Source organism: Aotus nancymaae, unplaced genomic scaffold, assembly GCF_030222135.1.
Source record: "Aotus nancymaae isolate 86718 unplaced genomic scaffold, 86718_ANA_hifiasm-v0.15.2.pri h1tg000028l, whole genome shotgun sequence".
Lineage (NCBI taxonomy): Eukaryota > Metazoa > Chordata > Mammalia > Primates > Aotidae > Aotus > Aotus nancymaae.
In genome coordinates, this window is record NW_026988441.1 from 28,874,042 (window position 1) to 28,893,837 (window position 19,796).

Sequence of the window (19,796 nt, forward strand, 5' to 3'; positions counted from 1 at the left end):
CCAACACTTTTTAATGCTGCCATAGGGTGTAGCGAAAACATGTGTTCTGGCTGGGTATGGTGGCTCACACCTGTAATCCTGGCACTTTGGGAGGCCAAGGTGGGCAAATCACAAGGTCATGAGTTCAAGACCAGCCTGGCCAACGTGGTAAAACCCTGTCTCTACCAAAAATACAAAAATTAGGTGTGGTGGCAGGTGCCTGTAATCCCAACTACTCAGGAGGCTGAAGCAGGTGAATCGCTTGAACCCAGGAGGCAGAGGTTGCAGTGAGCTCAGATCGTGGCACCACACTCCAGCCTGGATGACAGAGCAAGAGTGTATCAGGGGGAAAAGAAACCATATGTTCCTGCTCTTAATTGCACTGTTGTATTTTCTGTGGCTGTGGTTAACTGTCAGCACTTGTATGGTGAAGATCAAGAGTGGGGAAAAACCATAATTTTTTTTTTAAGTTAAAAAAATAGGTTTAAAATATTGAAGAGGTGCTGTTAGCAAATGAAGAAAGTTCTGGTTTTCCCCCCGTTCTTCATCTTCACCGTGGTGAAGAGTGAACCTTTTCTGTGTCCAGTGCTCTGGCCACCTCTTCAGGCCACTTCAGTACCTCTCCTAGAACCCAGCTCAGACCCCACCTTGCCTTTGACATTTCGTGACAGGGAGCACTAGTCTCGCTGCAAGGTGCCCCCTGGCATTTAGCCCCAGGCTGACTCATGGCCTCTCAGGTTGGTTTTACTGCCCCTTCCCCACTTGTAACGTGCACCTGGTTCAGGTCCACAGTAGGAAGTACTGGTGGGATCTGCTCCACCCCACCTGGGGCTGAGTGGGGCCACCATTGGGTGGCTGGGCTTTCCCCAGAGCCACTAGGGGCTGTCTAGCCCTTGGTGGGAAAGGAGGGAAGGAAGCTGTTGATTTGGCTCTTGGTGGCAAGTGGCCTCAGGATCCCTGGTGGCCCTTGAGTATGCCCTCAGTGTAGCCACCAGGTAACACAGGCTTCCTTCCACAGGCAAGCTTCCACTCTCCCTGCCTTGCCACACTGTGCTGCCACTGTATGGATTATCCTGTCACTGAGTTACTACAGTGGATTGTTATGTTTGGTTTCCACATGGCTTTAATTCGTGGCTTTGTAAAAATCTCATGTGGCTTTCCTTCTCTCTCATTATGTAACCGTTTGGAATAGCTTTAGAGTTGCCAAGAAGGTAAATTGGAGAAAGTTTTTGTGGTCATAGTAACTTCCAGGACCTCTGCATTGAAAACGAAGGCTCTCTCAACACGTTTTGAGCCCTGCTGAGGTTTGCCTGAGAGAGTAGCAGAGCCAGTGCCACCACTGACCACGGCCTTGGTGGGACTGGAGAGGTGGCCTTCTGTCTAGCAGCATCTCCAGGACCTACCCGGAGATGGCACTCTTGGCCTGGACTTTGATGGAGCTTTGTGAGGACCACCAAGAGTCACTGTGTTCTCATGATCCAATGGGGTGGCCAGTGCAGGTGACCACTGACAACAGGATAAAGCATGTTTGCTCTCTAGATGTTGACTTGCCACAGAGGGAGACCCTTGAGATGTTTTCAATATTGGAGTCAACATGGTGGCCAGCATCTGTGGATGAGGGACTTCATCCACTCATCATTTGACATTTATCAAGTCTCTGCTACTGGCCAGGCACTGTTCTGGGCACTTAGGAGGAAACAGTGAACAAAACTAAGGTCCCTGCACCTGAGGAGCAGACCTGCAGATGGAGGCTAGACCACATGTAAGAGAGCAGGTGTGTTGCAGGCAGTAAGGGCTACAGAAAGTCTGAGCAGATGGGTGGGTGGGTGGAGGGAGGAGCTCTGTGAGCCAGATGACCAGGGGAGGAGCTCCCTCATCCCTCCCCCTCCCCCCTCCCTTGCTGGAAAGGGCTTGCTTTCCAGGCCTGGTGAATGGTGAGATGATGATTTGGCCCTGCCCTCTGCACAACCTGGGGCAGAGGGTGCCAATGAAATATGCAGTGACTTCAGATAGGCACCTTGGCGTCAGGGTGTCGGGTCTGTGAGATGTCACTGAGGGCCGTAGGGAGACTTGTTCTTTTCTCCTTGCAGGCCATACGCTGGTGGCCCTCCTGGGGTCTGGGGGGGCTGGTGTTTGGATTGGTGGGCATCAGTTGCCTGCATGGCCCACCTACAGAGTCAGCGCCAGCCAAGCACAGCAGAATTCAGCCAGTCCTGTGGGAGGTTCGGCTGTGAGTTGGGGGTTTTGCAATTTGTTATTTTCATAGACTCGTGTTTTTAATACAGAGGGTTGCATGATGCTGCCTTTGGAACAGTTGCATTCCAGGGCAGTGGTTTGTAAGGCAGTTGATTGGAACCAAGGCAGCCATCGTCTGCCCTTAGAAAATGTCCTCAATGCAATAACTGGTCGTTGGTCTAGCCTGCAGAAGCTACTCAAGTCCTTGTTGGAGCTGAAATGGAATTATCTTAGAAACACCTGCTTTGGGGTTTATTAAAAGGGAGGTGCCTTTTTGGCCAGGAGCTCTGAGAGCCAAGTGGATGAAGGCGGGGACACTGGTTATGGAGCTGGTGACAGGTTCCACATGTCATGCCTAGCTGAGCGTGTGAGGCCTGCTGCGCTGTTGAACTTCTATTTGAAAGGGACAAGTGTGGCCTGATTTGGTAACATTCTCTGAGACCTCCCGAGCCTCTGCCAGGTGCCATTGTTCCTGACAATGGGCATTGCTGGTTGGTGGAGGTACATCCCCCACCAGCCTGGATATTTCCTGTCCTTTTATCCTGTTGTGGTTTGTCTGGACCCTGTCACACACTGTTGGGAGGGGCCTTCTCTGAGATTGGCATGTGTCATACAGGGCCCCACAGCTGTGCCTGGTGGGCTCTGTGGAGTCATGGTGTGGACTCTGCAGTGCCTTCCTGCAGATGGAAGGGCACATCACACCCCCTCGGTGTTTACAGTTGTCAGAGGGATTGGATGAGGTCACACGTGAGAGTGGCTCTGGAAAGCAGGGTGCAGGTGGTGCCAGGAATGTTATCAGGGAGCCTCTGATTGGCTGGTCACAGAAGTAGGGGGCAGGGCTGCAGCTGGGCACATAGTGCCAAGCAGAGCCTACAGCCTTGGGAAGTGCCTCTGCCCATCGTCCCTTGAGGGCTTGTAGGAATGGAATGCAGTTTCTGATGCAGGAGTTCTGGGGATTGTGCATGGGGATTGTGCGTTTCAAAGCAGCTCCCTGATGATGCTGGTGCTGTTGACCCCTAGGCCACACTTGAAGAGGAAGGGTCTAGATCAACCCTCTAGGGGAGAAAGTTAGGATTTCAGATAGATTTCTCACTCTAGGAGTTTAATTCCCATAAGAGAAAACCATGGGTAGTTAGGAGGGAAAAGAATCTGCGAGAGAACCATGGCTGCTTTCATGTCAGGAGGATGGATACAGCAGCATTGTGTGCACCGTGTTTTGGGAGAGCAGACTGTCGTCTGCCCAAGACTTTGCAGATGTATGCAGCCGCTGGCATTGTCTCCGACTATAGGAAGTTGGTTCCCTCATCTGGGTCTCCAGTGAAGTATGACCAAACCCCACAGGTAGGCTTACAAGGGAGTGTATGTGTAAGTTCAGCCTTGGGAAGTCCCTTGGTGGTTGTTTGGCATTTTATTTCACAGTTCATAGGACACTGTGACCCAGCTTCAGCTACAGCTTTTTTCCAAAGCTACAATTAGGATGCTTAATCAATGCAGTGCACAGGTGTTTGTGGGGGCATGCAGAGTGTCCCAGAAGGAAAAAGCAGGCGCCTACTGATGACTACAGGAGTCTGGTCTGAGATGAGGAGTGCGCTGTATGCATTCTCAAGTGTGTGTTTCAGTCCATACAGTCCCTCTGAGATCCGAGGCATGACAATCATTCTCCTTCTACTGAGGAGAGAAGGATTCTCCCCAAAGGGCCCACCCTCCATCCCCAGGGAGGACAAACCCAGCTGGTGTCTGGTTCCCCTCTCTCTAACAAAGAAGCAGTCCTCTCTGCCTACTATCCCTCCTACCTTTTTAGGACCTTATTGCATCTGTCTACCTCTACGTGTTTGTTTAATTGTTTTATTTATTTATTTATTTTTATTTTTAGAAAGTCTCATTCTGTGGCCCAGGCTGGAGTGCAGTGGTGCAATCTCCGCTCACTGCAACCTCCATCTCCCAGGTTCAAGTGATTCTTGTGCCTCAGCCTCCCAAGTAGCTGAGATTATAGGTTCCTGCCCAGCTAATTTTTTTGTATTTTTAATAGAGATGAGGTTTCATTATGTTGCCCAGGCTGGTCTTAAAACTTCTAGCCTCAGGTGATCCACCTGCCTCCGCCCCACAAAGTGCTGGGATTACAGGCATGAGCCACCACGCCTGGCTTTAATAGCTTTATTGAGGTATAATTGACATACAATAAACTGCACATCGGAAGTATACAATTTGGTAAATTTTCTTGTGTCTGACTCTTACACCTGTGATACCATCACCAAAATCAAGATAGCAAAGAAAAGGAGTCTAGAAATTAAAGAGGGGAGGCAGATAACATTTGAAAATCTGTATAATTGACCATATTACAAGGTCAGAAATAAAAAGCCTTATAATCATCCCAGTAGATGTAGCAAAAGCATTTGACAAAAATCGGACATCTATTCCTAATAAAACCTCTCAGGGGTAGAAGAGGAATGTCTTCACCGTCCTCTTCCACTGTGTAGATGTGCAGAGTTGCCTCATCCTAAGGTCTCCTGTGTCACAGTAGAGGAGGGAGGCAGTGCTGGCTGCATGGGGTAGCAGGTTAGGTTAGTAATGAACCTGTGGCCAGCTAACTGGCACCCTGGCTTCTTGGTTGGGAAAGTGGCTTACTACCTGTTGGGGTTTGCGGGGGGGAGGGGGAAGGGTGCCTATGGTCTCAGGGGAGACCATGGTGTGGCAAGACCCCAGTGCCCTGCAGGGTGCTGGCACCATGCCCAGGCAGTAGGTGTTGGCTGCCTGCCTGCCTCCTTCCAGTAGCATTAGTGCTTGCTTCTTCCTGGGGGTACTCCTGCTGGGGAAGCTTCAGAGTGCCCTTGTCCTCCCCAGCCCCATCCAGGGCAGGAGAGTGCAGACACGTTTCTCAGTGAGCTATGAAGTGCAGTGCACATTGCATCACTGTGTGTCATGGAGGTGGCCAGGGCTCGTGTTGAAGCTGTTTTCAGACCTCGTTCTGTGGGGCTCTCAGAGAGTCTGGGCCGAGGGAAGTTGAGGGGCTGCTTTGGCAACACCTCCCCCTCCTCCACAACCCTGGCAGCTTTGTGTTCTGTAGGATGTGCTGACCTCTAAGATCATGGAATTCACACACAGGTTATTTTTAACCTTTAAAAATACAGTATATGTCTAGAGAAATGTACAAGTCCTAAGTTTTACAGTTGAATGAATATTTATGAACACACCTGAGAAGCCCAGTCCACTTAGGCCAAGAAACAGAGCCTTTCCCCTGAAGCCATTCTCAGCGTCTTCTCCTAGTCACTCTTGCCTGCCACTATCCTGACGACTCTCACCATCCAGAAGTCTTGCCTGCTTTTGACCTTTTAATCCAGGACAAAAAAAAAAGTGTTCTTGTGTCTGGCTCTTTCACTCAACATTGTTTTGAGATATGTCTTTAAGGTCATATGTAGCAGCAGTTTGTTCAACATTGAATGGACAGACCGTGATTTATTTATTTGGCGTTCTGTTGGTGGCTCTGTGGGCTGTTGGGGCTGTTCTGAATACAACTACTCTGAGTATATTTCTATTGGTGCTGCCCTGAGTGGAATTGCTGGGTCATAGCGTGAGTGTCCATCCTTAAATGGTGGTTAACATGGGATCCACAGAGTCACCAGCCTGTTTCATGGGTGACAGTGTCCTTGGTTCTCTCCACGGTGGGCCCTATTGCAGGAGTACCCACTGAGAAGGCCCCTGTTCCCACTCCTGTCCCTCCAGCTCCACACAGAGACCAGGAGCTATGGAGAAGGGGTAGCCCTGGACCTGAGCCAAGTATAGTCCTCCCTGGGTTTCCTGGCAGCCTGGGTGAGAGCCTCCGTGGTGGCATTTTATCTGTTGCTTCTGTTCTCGACCTTGGCTGTCTCTGTCTACTCCTCAGGGCCGGTACACAGGGATCCTAACACCCTCTCCCAGCATCCAGCGGGCCTGGAGTTTGATGGAGCAACTGCGTGCAGTCGGTGCTCAGAAAGCATTTGGTAACTTGTCTCGGGGAATTCTAGGATATTGCTAGTTCTCAGAATTCCATAGCAACCCACTTGGGCCAGCAGGTGAGGGGGCTGCTGTCCTTTGGCTTCCTCTCTCAATAGGGCCTCTGAGGCTGCCTCTAGGTGCCATGCTGGGCACTGCCCTGCCTGAACGGATCCTATAGACTACAGAGCAGCCCAGCAAGCAGAAAGTGCAGTGTGTGGGCCCTGGTGGCCTGGCCTTTGGGGGCATGGTCTCCAGCATACCATTCATGATCTGCAGACACCATCTCGTGGTTTTCTCAGGCTCTCAGAGGAGGAACTGGGCTCAGGCCAGTGATAGGTCTTGCTTGCGTCAGCTCTGGAGGCTAGGTGCGGTCCCCTGCTACAGCTGTGCATGGCTCCACCGTCATCAGGTCCTTGTCTGCCCAGCCTCAGCTAGGTTCTTCCAGGTGGCAGCACAGGGTGCGCTGTCGTGTGTTTCTGTGTGCTTGGCAATCTCCTGAAGGTTGGTCTCTATTGATTCCTGAAAAGTCGGCTTGTTCTTGTTTGGGCTCTTGTCTGTGGCAGAACATGGATGAGCGGAACATGGATGGGCCGAGCAGTGTGTGTGTGTGTGTGTGTGTGTGTTTCCCCACCGGATGTTGGGTCATTTCCAGTCTTCTGCAGCTGGCATTCTTACTGGCTGCTCCTAGAAGAGAGAGGCTGGGAGAGAGAAGCCCCCACCCAGGACTCCGCTTGGCTTCTCAGCACTCCAGTTGTATCTGCGTGGCAACGAACCAATTTACAGATGAGGTTTGAGAGCTCTTGTGCCTTCACAAAGGGCCAAATGGCAGTAAGAACTGTAAGTTCTGCAGACCTGAAGCAGAAGTTAGGAGAATCTAGGTTGGTAGTTTGGTTGGGAAGAGCTGCTGAAACGGAAAGTGGGAGGGAAGGACGCTTTGGGGGCAGTGGCTGTGGACAGCAGCACTGCCTGCCTCCCAGCTGGGTCTGCAGGTTTCTCTCACTGTAGAGGTCAGCCATGCCTACTGATGGAGCTCCCACTGCTGCCTCAAGCCCTTTCTGAGCTGGGCTTCCTCTTTCTGAGCTGTTTGTGGGTTTCAGTCAAGGCTCCGCATGCTGCCTGCTCCCAGGTGGCATTTCTGTCCCCTGGGCCGAGTTGCAGCATGTGATTGCATACTTGCCCAAGCTTTGCAGGAGCTGTGGCTGCAGGACAGGGAATGCCACGTGGACATGACAGACCACTCAGGTGGCCGGCTGCTCCTGCAGGTAGCAGGAGGGCCCCAGCAGGAAGTGCTTTTCAAGTGGTGAGCTTGGTGGCTGTGGCTGAAACATGCACCCTCCCGTCATTGGTCCCCCCAGTGTCATTTTTCCTCTGAGAGCTATGAATTTGAGACTTTGCCTCTGGGGTTTGAGGCTCCCATGAGGTTCCCTTACAGGAAGGTGTTGTCATGGGCGGAACGTGGTGGACCTGCACCAGCCCCATGAGGCTGAGTGGAGAGTGCAGGGTGGCGCCCGCCCAAGGGTGAGCACAGCAGCGTGCTCTTCAGGGATGTGCTTTCCAGAGTTGAGAAGGAGGGCAGAGCTGGGGTCTCGGGAGTAGACAGGCGCCGCCTCTTGTACTGACTGGCACCAGAGGTAGGTTGAGTCCCAGCTGCCTGGGAACACATGCAGCAGCAGGAAGACCTGGTGTGGTGGGAACCAAATCACAGATACGCACTCTCCTGGCAAAGCCCTGTCTGATTCACCCGTGTGTCCTCAGCAGACACGACTGTGTGTTGGGGGTTGGGGGGTGGGCGAGGTGACTCAGCTGTGGACGGCATTAGAATGCTTAGCACATTGAAGGCAGACTGTCTGCTTCTGGGTGCCATCTGTGGCGTGTTTGGGTTTGGAAGGACAGCTTGCTTGGTGATGAACACTTCCACAGTCTTTGAGCTTAAGTGGTTTTTGTAAATTACTGTCTAGACCATTCTGCATTTTAAAACAAAACAAAATTTGTTTTAAAAAAATGACGACTTCCCCATTGTTGGTTTTTAAAGTGAACCAGTTTTTACAGGTGCTTTGCCACTGAGGCCTCAGCAGGGGCTGTTTTGAACCCAAGGAGAAGGTTATGTGGGCTGTGGGGCACGGTTGTAGGCCCATAGGCTGCCAGGGCAGTGCTGCCCACTGTCCAGGGTGATCGGGAGAGCTGGCCAGACACTGAGGCAGGGGGAGTGCAGAGCTACTGCAGTCTGTTCTCCATGTGCACTGTTCCTGGGGCCAGCCCGGTGGGGAGCAGGCTCCAGTGCCATCTGAAGCCGTGCTGTGGTGGCCCATGCATGCCTGGGTCGCCCTGGCCCTGCTTCTCAGGCATCCTGGGGACAAGGCAGAGATAGCACGGAGACCATGGAGGTGGCCCTGTGGGGGTTCAAGGAATTCTTTGTAACCTGTACATTTCAGTGCAGGGGCAGTCAGGAGAGTCTTTGCAGAGTGCTGACATTACTGCAGCCTGGTGGCACCTGGTACCCTTCACTCCACTTAGTCAAAGCACCAGATGGGCCCTATGTGTTAGGCAGCCATGCCAGGCTAGTGGAAGGCCAGGTTTCACTACCTTCTAGTCTACCCGGGACCTCCATTACCTTCCTGGCCCTCAGTTGCCTTATCTGTAGAGCGGGCTCGTGAGGATGAAATACAGAACTTGGCCCCACGGTAACCCACCAGTGGTGGCCCTGTGCGAGTTGTGCCTGGTTGGGCCTGCCCAGGCCCAGCACCCTTGGGTCTGTTGGTTTGTCAGACCTTGGGCAGCACACAGTTTCCCCTTTGCCACCATAGCTGCCATCCCAAGAGGCTGGGGATCTCAGGCAGGGTGGGAACATTTTAGATGTGGAGAAAATGGGGAGGCAAGCCAAGGGGGCCACTTGGACTCCAAACTCAGTCTCAGTTCCTTGTTTCAGACCGGGGCTGGAAATCCCCTGCAGTAATTACTCAGGGCCTGGGGGTTTTACCTACGCACCCCTGTAACAAAGCGAGGAAGAGGCTGATTGGTAGCGGGTCCACTCCACTGAGCAGGCCCCAGCTTTGCACTCAGACCCAGTGATCTTCACAGAAGAAAAACTCGGACACATTCCAAGGCCCAATAAAAATATTTGCCGACGGGTTTGGTTGGAAAGGTGACTCCACATGCCCTGTTGTAGGTAGGTTTTCGGAAGACAGTCTAGAGATCAGAGGTGTGACGGTTTCACAGGGACCACAGAGGAGTGCTGCTGGCTGGCCTTGTTACTTCTGAGCGGCCATGTCCTATGGCTCAGCTGTGCCCAGAGCTATACAAACTATACGATGTAGATCGCAGATTGGGCGGGAAATGGTGCTGACTGGGGCTGGGCAGGGCGTGGAGTGATGGCTGTCCCTTCCCTGGGTTACTGTTGGCTCATTGTTATGTTTCTCCCCTTCTGGGACAGAGTGACCTAGACCCCACCCCTCCTTGTCAACTCCTTCCTCTTGGTCTGGGCCACTTGAGGGCCTGTCCTTTCTGTGGTGGTGATTGTCCTGGGCTCCCTCCTGGTGCAGGTCAGGCCTCTCCCTGCAGAAAGGAACTGTCGACCTAGCGTGTGCCCCTGGTTCAGCCTCTCTGTGGCTTCCTTTAGAAGAGAGGTGTGAGGCCACCTGAGAGTTGGACCGATGTGGACAGCTGGCATGGGCACTCATAGCTCCCCTCTCCAGCCCCAGGGCTGCCTGCTGTTTCTGCACAGGGTCTGTTAAGCAGCAGCCCAGTACCAGAGTAGGGGAAGTTTGGTGAGGGGCTACTGGGGTCTCACCAGATAGATGGTGTTGTGCAGTTTGACTCAGGAAGCTTGAGACAGGCTCACATGGAGGGAGGTGGCATCCTACCCAGCCCTTGGCCCTTGCTGCCTTACTCAGGGGCTAGACAGTAGACCATGAAACCACTATGAGGAGCTGGAAACAGGTATTTGCTCATTTCCCTTTAGATGGCTGCCAGTCCTTCTAGATCAGTGAACTCTCCCAAACAAATGCTAGGAAATAGATGTATTTTCTCATCTTTATTTGTGACAGATTTCAAGCATAAAAGTAGAGAAAGGTAACCATCTTGCTTCAGTAGATAACTGCTTACAGCTATGGGACTTTGTTTCACCTTTCCCCCTCCTGTCACTCACCCTAGGGGATGATTCTGTAGCAAATTCCAGACTGTATTATTTTTCAGGAACGTGGAGGATTTGTGGTGGATCTTTAATGACTCCCACGGAGCATGGCGTGCTGTGAAGTCGCACACAGGGTTCCCCACTGCTCCTGGGGTGTGGGAGAATGAGGTGTCGCATGCTCACGCAGCTCCAGGCGCCTGACCCAGCCTGCTTCTGAGGGGTTTCAGCCCCTCCCTCGGGCTGTTTCTGTGCGTGTCCAGCCCCGCCTCCTTCTTCACATTTCCTGTGAGCAGAACAACACATGTCATCAGTTAGGCTGGCTGGAATTATGGCTTAGCACAGGCTATGGGGCACTCGGAGAAAAAGATGCCAGCCTTTCTGGAAGCCTTTCTTAGTTCTCATGTGGAAGGATGGCCACAGAAGAGCCCTGGGACATGCAGAACTCCTGTGATCTTGGGCGAGAAGTTGTCCCCTCCATGCCCCCATGCATGTGTTCCTGGGGCATCCCTGAGGTGTGGGTGCCTGTGTACTGAAGGCTGTGCTGGTGGCCCCTGGTTCACCCTCTGCCAGGATGCAAACCATTCTTTCTCGGTATCTGTGCTAGCTGTGATGCCCATGGCCTGAGACCAGGCCTCCCCACTTGGTTTCTCTTAAGATTTCAGAAAGCCAAGATTGACATTCACATTCCTGTTGGCCCATGTGGACCCGATCATGCCTCATGGATCTCCATTCTAAGATCTGAACATGTTCGGTGTGACAGTGAAGTCAGTTCCATCAACATTCTTGTCACAGGCGGCTAGGCTGGACCTGTATGTATGCCTGAGCCACACCTGGTCCCACCTGCTAACTTCCTGGCCTGCCTGCCTTTGGAACAGGCACCTCAGGGAGGTCCCACCTGCTTCCCGAGTGCTCTCTGCTGCATTTACCCCTGCCCTTCTAGTAGCTGCATGGAGGTGCACCCCCTGCCCCCGACCTGACACCTTCACTTCCCGCAGCAATGAGGAGGCCAAACTGAGGAAGATTAAGTGGGCAGGGCAGTCAGTGTTGGTAGAAAGGGGTGGCAGCACCTGTCTTCATGATGGTTAAGGAATTGCAGATTCATCTGCATCTATTGAGGAGTCCCTAGTGGAGAAGTGAGAGGCTGCAGTTCCTGGGAGGATTCCTGCCCCTTTGGGAGAGCCACTTGGCAGGTGTTTTGAGAGTTTTTTTTTTGGACTGGGAACGAATCCCAAGGGAGAATCCAAAGGAGGAGGGGGCCTCCAATGTGCCAGGTTATTCCCGACAGCAAGACACTGCAATTGGCCTGTGGGCCAGAGATGTGGCCCTGGCGAGCCCGAAGAGCTGCCCTAAAGCCATCCTTTGAGGGCATCGCCTGGAGTGGCTCCCTATGTGAAGTCAAACTGTGTCTATGCTGGGATTAGGATCTAGTGTACTTCCCCAGACAGACAGACAGGTGCCAATGGCATCCCACAAACAGGGCAAAGGCAGGTGGCCTGTGGGGGCAGTGGCTAAGGTGGATAGAAGACAGGTTGTGAAGGAGCTACCTTGGGTCTTTTGGATCTGTTTTTCTTCCCAGTGTCCTCACCCTGGCCCCTCCCTGCTGCTGCAGGCCTTTGGTGCTGTCTGGCCAGCTCCCTGCCCATCCTTCTCCAGCGCTTTTCTGCTTTCCAGCCTGGAGGTCAGCCTCCAGCCCAGATGGACACAGCTCACTCTGCCTCCTCCTTATTTGACCTCCCTGGGAGGCCACCTTGGGTGCTGCCCACCCCTGTGGCCTGTCCCAAGGGTTCATGCTGGAGTTAGCAGGCCTGGAGCCTGAGCAGGAGGCTCTCCTCAGCCACATCCGAGTCCTAGTGTGTCTGCCACCCACAGGGCACCCCCAGCAAAGGTGGGAGGCCTGTCACTCCTGGGTGGAAGAGAGTTGGTTGTTAAGGGCCAGGAGCCAGCTCACATTTTGCTCCAGTTGGGTGCTAAGTGTTCTTTGGGACAGACTGTGGCCATCTGTAAAGAGGCTTTGTGGAGCCTTCTGTCTCAGTGTGCCTGGGCTCAGGGCAAGGAGTCGGGGCCAGGCCCTTTGCAGGGAATCCTCGCTGCGTTGCTCAGCATCTGCCTCCTGGGCTTGGGAGGCCTGACTGTGTCTGGAATGCCCAGGTGGCGCTCTCCACCCAGTGCTCAGACTGCTTGACATCAAGGCCCAAGAGGTTGCAGGGCAGGGCAGCCTCACCTCGCCCCCATCCTTGCTCTGCTGACATCACTGACCACCTTCTGCTGGCTCCAGGGAGTGGCCACATTGGGCACTCACCCTCTCTCTGTCTTACACAACACACATTTATCATCTCAGGCTCTAGGGCTCAGAAGTCAGGTCCAGGCTCATTGGGCTGGGATCCAGGCAGCAGCGGGCTGTACTCCTCTCTGGGGGATCCATTTCCTGCCCCTTCAGGTGTTGGCAGAGTTCACCTGTTGACGGCGTAGGACTGTGGCTTTCTTGCACCTTACAGGTACAGGAGATGGGCTCCTCTACTCCTCAGGCGAGTGGCTCACACGCTGGGGGCAGAAAGAGGACTGCCAAGGAGGTAGAATTTCCCCTGGGGCTGAAAACCCAAGGGCCTCCTGGAGGCTGAAGGCCTCTGTGCACACGCTTAAGTATGGCTCACAAGGCAGCTCCAAGTCGCAGGGCCCTCAGACCTTCACCTGGTGTCCCCAGCTCCCATGCAGCTTCCAGGAGGCTCTTGGGGCTGGCTGTTGGTTCAGCAGTGATTTCTGGGTCACCAGCCCAGTGCCAGACCCTGAGGTTGCCCAGGTGTTCTGCCTCCTCCCTCCTGTCTGGCAGCAGGGTGGTGTCTGCCCAAAGACAAGGACACTTTGTGCCACCAGGCTAGCTGGGCCTGGGCAGTGTTCTGTTCTGCAGGACTGCTGGTTCAGGAGTATGTGGGGAACCAGAGCTCCAAATATACCAGGGTGAGGTCACCAGGGTGGAGGTGAAGCCATGCGGCAAGCCCAGAGACTGAGTCGGTGCTGGAGTCCTTGGCCCAGGAGCAGCTGGCCTTGCTGTCTGTTTGGGACTGGCCTCCTCACTGTGCAGTCCTCTCCTTCACTGAATCCCTGCCCATCGGACAAGGAGTGAGGACAGGACTGCATCTCCTCAGATCACCGTCCACCCCCACCCTGAACTTGACGCAGCTGGAAGTAGGGTTTTCAGGGTCATTTGGAGCCCTGAACGAGAACATTGCAAGGCAAGGCCGTTGTTGCCAAGGAGTAAATGGGCCCATTGGCAGAGGGGCAGCTTTGTGGGAGCTCTGTGGCCACCCTGCAACTTTACACCCAGAAGAGACAACACAGCGGGGGAGGGGTAGTGGCTGCGTTGCACTGGAAGTGGGGCAGAAAAGCCAGAATCCGTGAGGCCAGCAGAATTAACAACCCTCAGGGACGTGCATGTTCTAGTCCTGGAGCCTGGGCATGTCGTACCGCACGTGACAGATGAAACTAAGGGAAGAGCCTGGAGATGGGGAGATGACCCGAGATTTGGGCCAGCCCTGCCTAGTCAGGGAGTTCTTAGAGATGGCACCTATCCCGGCTGAGCCAGAGAGATGCCGGGTGAGGACTCGGCCTGCAGCTGGCTTTGAGCATAGAGGGAGGGGCTGTGAGCTGAGGGATGCAGTGCCCTCCAGAAGCTGGGAATGGCCGCCGGATGACAACCAGCAAGAAAACAGGTGCCTCATTGCTGCAGTGTAAAGAGCTGAACTGTGCTAACATCTGAAGGAGCAGGAAATGAGGATCCCAGCCCAGTGAGACCTAGACCTGACTTCTGAGCCCTAGAGCCTGAGATGATAAATGTGGCTGTGTAAGATGCCAAGTTTACGATCTTGTGTTACAGAAACTCATGCCACGCAGTCTTGGCAGTGATGTGGCCTGGTGGGAATGGAATGGAGCACCCTCCCTGGGTACGAGGTGACCACCCTGCACGGATGTGGAACCCAAGCTCCTCCGCGGCTGTTTGTGCACTGGCCCAGAGTCAAGTCTGTCACTGTTGTCAGTTGCAGCCTTGTTTTGTAATGGCAAATAGAAAGTGCCTAAGTGTCCCTCAACATTCAAGTCGGGCCTTTTCCCCCCTCTGGAAGGCATGGTGAACCAAATGAGGGGCTCTGTTTGGAGCCGGACATTTCTGATGTTAAGTCAGAAAAGGCAAAGCTCAGAACCACGGTCAGTTTGGTTTTGAAATGTGTGGTAAGTGTAGATATATACACCTGTATACACAAGGGATATTTTTGGAAAAAATGCAAGGAAACACTATAGTGGCAGGATCAGAGATGCCCATTTCCTTGTGTGCCTTTTTATGCTGTTTTAATTTGTATCATGTGCTCACTTTACTCCTCCATCATGTTCTGGGGGTAGTTGTGTAATCTCACTGTGGTTTCCCTAGGGCCCCTGGGCCCCCACCCACCAGCCAGCCCACCACAAACCTGTAGCTGCCGGAGGTGGTGGGTGGTTGAGCTGTAGGAATTCTTGCTGTAACAATTAAAGGAGTTAGTAATGTGTGGCAAGTGCTTAGAACAAGGTGCAGCTCCTAGCAAGATCCTAAAAGGGAAGGATTCCCTGGTCATGGGATATGTGCGTGCTTCACTCTGCCAAAGCCCAGCAGTCCCCAAAGTTGGCTCTACCCCCAGAAGTACCTAGCATTGTCAAATACCATTCTTTGCCAATGGGGTGTGTGTCATGCATCCATTTGTGGGTTCAGCATGTGTTTTCCTGGCTATTGATAAAGCTGAGAAGTGGAGCATTAGCACTGACATTTCATTGCGCTGTCCCTGTTCCTGTTTGGTGGCCGCTCTGCGCTGGGCTCCTGGTCAGCTGCATTGCTGCACAGGCATTCTGCGTGTTCTAGATACAGCTCCTTGGGGCCTGTGGCCTATGTGTTTTCACACTTTGTGACTTTCCACTCTTTGTGTTGTCTTTGGATGAAGAGGTCTTGTTAATGCATTCAAATTGACCAGTTTATTATGTATTGATCTTTTTTGGTTTGGGTTTTTGTTTTTGTTTCTGTTTTTGAGATGGAGTCTCACTCTGTCACCAGGCTGGAGTGTAATGGCGCAATCTTGGCTCACTGCAACCTCCACCTCCCAAGTTCAAGCGATTCTCCTGTCTCAGCCTCCCGAATAGCTGAGACTACAGGCACGTGCCACCACACTTGGCTAATTTTTGTATTTTTAGTAGAAATGGGGTTTTACTATATTGGCCAGGCTGGTGTCGAGCTCCTGACCTCATGATCTGCCTGCCTCAGCCTCCCAAACTGCTGGGATTACAGGTATGAGCTTCCACTCCTGGCCTATATATTGATCTTTTAAGCTTGGTGCATTTTATTTGATGAATTCTTCAGTGTCCCCTCTCCCACTCCTATAATATGGCAGAGTAGAGGTTGTCTTAACTATCAGGAGCAGCTCTGATTTCCTAAGAGTCCTGGGTTTCAGCAGGTAGGTGGGTGGGTATGCACCATGTAAGGGCTTTGGGCAGACCGCACACCATGCACTAGAGGAGGTCGAACGGCAGGTGGGGATGAGCACTGGGTGCCAGGTTGGCCCAGGGAGCAGGTAGGAGACTACCTGGAGTGCGAGCTTCGGTGCTCCCAGCTCCTCTTGCTCTGGGGTTGGGGAGAGACCCGAGCAGCCTGGGGCTGGGTGTCCCAGCCTCCCAGGGGAGAGGGCAGGGGCCTGACAAACGGCTTTTTATTTCCACAGATCCGGAACATGGTGGCGGTGCTGGAAGTCATCTCCAGCCTGGAGAAATACCCCATTACCAAAGAGGCACTAGAGGTGAGTATCCCAGACCCCAGCATGGGGGAGGGCAAAACGGGGCAGGGAACAGCTCCAACCCAGGTCCTTGGGAACATCAGTCTCTTTGCTTCAGAGGACCAAGAGAGGCAGTGTGCCCTCACAGCATGTGCCCCATGATCATGGTCTCCCATGGGCACTGCAGGGACAGAGTAGTGTTAATCCCATCCTGCATGCCCACTTTGTGAGCACGTGGGGGACGTCGGGAGAGGTGTGCTTGGGGGAGGCTCCAGTGAGTGACACCATCCCCAGCCCTCCACTTGAAGCAGGCCCTCCGTGCTGTCGCCTTGGCCACGGCACCCTCTCACAGCCCCCTGGCACCGGAAGCGCTGCCAAGAAGCCACCTGTGACCCTTAAGGTCTGGGGACTGGGTTGAGAATATTGTCAAAAAGAGCCAGAAATCCCCAGAGGTTTTGTGTCAGGGCAGCTGGCAGTTTAGGGCTCAGTGGTCATTTCAGTGTCAGGGCCACTTCCCCCCATTTCTGGCTTAGTTTGTGGGGAAGCCCCTGTCCTGAAAGTATGTCATCATCTCTTTCTGGTTGTAGGAAACACGGCTTGGGAAGCTCATCAACGACGTCCGCAAGAAAACCAAGAACGAGGAGCTCGCTAAGCGGGCCAAGAAACTGCTGCGGAGCTGGCAGAAGCTCATCGAGCCAGCGCACCAGCATGAGGTGGCACTGCGGGGGCTGGCAGGGGCCACTGGCTCTGCTAACGGGGGCGCGCACAACTGCCGGCCGGAGGTGGGGGCAGCCGGCCCACCCAGGAACATCCACGACCTGAAAAGCCGCAACGACCTCCAGAGGCTGCCTGGGCAGCGGCTGGACAGGCTGGGCAGCCGCAAGCGCCGGGGTGACCAGCGTGACCTTGGCCACCCTGGGCCGCCACCCAAGGTCTCCAAAGCTACCCACGACCCCCTGGTCGCTAACTCATCCCCCCTCCCCACCAATGGGATCAGTGGGAGCCCAGAGAGTTTCCCCAGCTCCCTGGATGGCAGCGGGCATGCAGGCCCAGAGGGCAGCCGCCTGGAACGTGGTGAGAACGACAAGCACAGTGGCAAGATCCCCATCAACGCCGTGCGGCCGCACACCAGCTCCCCAGGCCTGAGCAAACCCCCTGGGCCCTGCTTGCAGGCAAAGGCTTCGGTGCTGCAGCAGTTGGACAGGGTGGATGAGACTCCAGGGCCTCCCCACCCCAAGGGGCCCCCTCGCTGCTCTTTCAGTCCTCGGAACTCACGGCATGAGGGCTCCTTCACCCGGCAGCAGAACTTGTATGTACCTAAGGGCTCCATGCCCAGCCCCTCACCACGGCCCCAGGCACTCGATGCCACACAGGTGCCGTCACCGCTTCCACTGGCACAGCCGTCCACACCCCCTGTGCGGCGGCTCGAGCTGCTGCCCAGCTCGGAAAGCCCAGTACGCTGGCTTGAGCAGCCTGAGAGCCACCAGCGGCTGGCAGGGCCAGGCTGCAAGGCCGGGCTATCCCCGGCCGAGCCCCTCCTGTCCCGGGCGGGCTTCTCCCCAGACTCCTCCAAGGCGGACAGTGATGCTGCCTCCTCTGGGGGCTCGGACAGTAAAAAGAAGAAGAGGTACCGGCCTCGAGACTACACGGTTAACTTGGACGGGCAGGTGGCCGAGGCGGGCGTCAAGCCTGTCCGGTTAAAAGAGCGGAAGCTCACCTTTGACCCCATGACAAGACAGATCAAACCTCTGACCCAGAAAGAGCCAGTGCGGGTAGACAGCCCTGTGCACATGGAGCAGCCGTCCAGGACAGAGCTGGACAAGCAGGAGGCCAAGGCCAGCCTCCAGAGCCCCTTTGAACAGACGAACTGGAAGGAGCTGTCACGCAACGAGATCATCCAGTCCTACCTGAGCCGGCAGAGCAGCCTGCTCTCATCGTCCGGCGCACAGACCCCGGGGGCTCACCACTTCATGTCTGAGTACCTGAAGCAGGAGGAGAGCACCCGGCGAGGGGCCAGGCAGCTGCACGTGCTGGTGCCTCAGAGTCCGCCCACGGACCTCCCTGGGCTGACCCGGGAGGTCACACAGGACGATCTCAACAGAATCCAGGCCAGCCAGTGGCCGGGGGTGAACGGGTGTCAGGACACACAGGGTAACTGGTATGACTGGACGCAGTGCATATCGCTCGATCCGCACGGCGACGACGGGCGCTTGAACATTCTGCCTTATGTCTGCTTGGACTGACCGGCCCGTCAGCCACAAAGTGCATTCCCATCTTGCAGAAGCCAGGCGGGTGGCCGGGGCCCAGCTGCCTCTTGCAGCTGGGAACTCGGGGAGTCTAGCCTGGGCAGGAGGGAGGGGGCGGGAGTCACGCGGTCTCTCTGTGCGCCCTTCCCTCAAAACTCCTTTTGTGAAATGCTGCTACCAGTTTACTAACAAAATTGCGAAGGAAGGACCGCGTGGAAGGAAGGACGGCAAAGTGAGTTCAGAACTCTATAGCAAACCAGCTATAAAAAGCGTTAGTCCCTCACCCCTGAAGAGGTGCGGACACTTTCCAGCACCTGAAAGCTGGGACCTCAGTTGCAGGCAGGCACAGAAAACCTGTGGGAGAGGTTACCTTTAACACAGCAACAGAAGCACGCATCTCATCTCTCTTGCATTTCCTGTTCTTTAATTTGGCCCCGGGTGTCTGTGAGACAGTGGGCCATGCCGCGGCCTCTGTTTGCCCCTACCCAGCCACTGTTGTTCGTCGTGTGCCAGAAGCTCCTCAGCTGTGGCGAGCCACTGGCATTGGGCGGGCAGGCCAGCTGGCCAACCGGTGTGACCCCAACTCCATGGGCAGCCACCTGTTTATATGTGGTTTCAGTTATAACCCAGTTTTTACAGAAATGCTGCAGAAATTTAAGTTTTCTTAGGTTTATTTTAACTCCTCCTCTTCCATCAGACCACCAGACAAAAAAACCTTTCCTTTCTTCCCCTCTTTCCTTTTTTCCCTTCCTGTACACATCTAGAAAACTTCACCTTTCTAGAGTCCCCCCTAAACAACACAAAAGTTACTGTGGGTGCTACTGGTTTTATGCTGTACTGTGGGGCGAGAGGGCAGACCTGTCTGTACGCTGGAAACACTCATAACCATTCCTTTAGATTCGTTTGCCTTATGGTTATTTGTCATAAACGCGATTTGCAAAAACAAGGAGCCTTAGTGAATGTACAGTACCTAGACTTCTGTGTTCTCAGGATGCAGAAGGGAGCAACTTTGCTATTTGGTCCAGTAAGTGGACACCTTGTGATATAAATGTGGAAATAAAAAAAAAACCATTTGCACAAACCAGTATGAGAATCTTTTCTCAGTTGGAATTCACAGCCAAATCAGCCCTTTCCTGGATTGTGGATTAGCCAGGAAGACGTAGACCCCAACAGCTGGGATGTAGGGAGATAGGGTAGGGCGTAGCCTTGAAGTCCACCTGTTAGCCTGCTGCTGCATTTGGGAGGAAACTTTTATTCATTCAGGGGCACATTAAGGAACTTTTATCTTGTCTCACCCAGACCTTATCTGGCCTAGAGAGCAGGCTCCATAGCACAGGTCTCTGACTACCCCCCACCTCAACAAAATACCTAGTTCTTACAAGGTATGGCCCAGAGGCTCAGAGCTGTGTGTGTGTCCAGCAGCCCACTCCTTGGCCCTGGCCCTCAGCTGCCTTA

At 54.0% G+C, this 19,796-nt stretch overlaps 1 protein-coding gene across 1 annotated transcript in view; it reads left to right on the forward strand.

The window, feature by feature from the left end:
• MED26 (mediator complex subunit 26) overlaps positions 1–19,426 on the forward strand; it is a 55,570-nt gene extending 36,144 nt beyond the window's left edge. The window contains exons 2-3 of the mRNA XM_012469883.2: positions 16,045–16,119; positions 16,683–19,426. Of these exons, the coding sequence (XP_012325306.2) occupies positions 16,045–16,119; positions 16,683–18,338 (1,731 nt within the window). The 3' untranslated portion in view covers positions 18,339–19,426. The remainder of the gene's footprint in view (positions 1–16,044; positions 16,120–16,682) is intronic.
• The last annotated feature ends 370 nt before the right edge of the window (positions 19,427–19,796 follow it).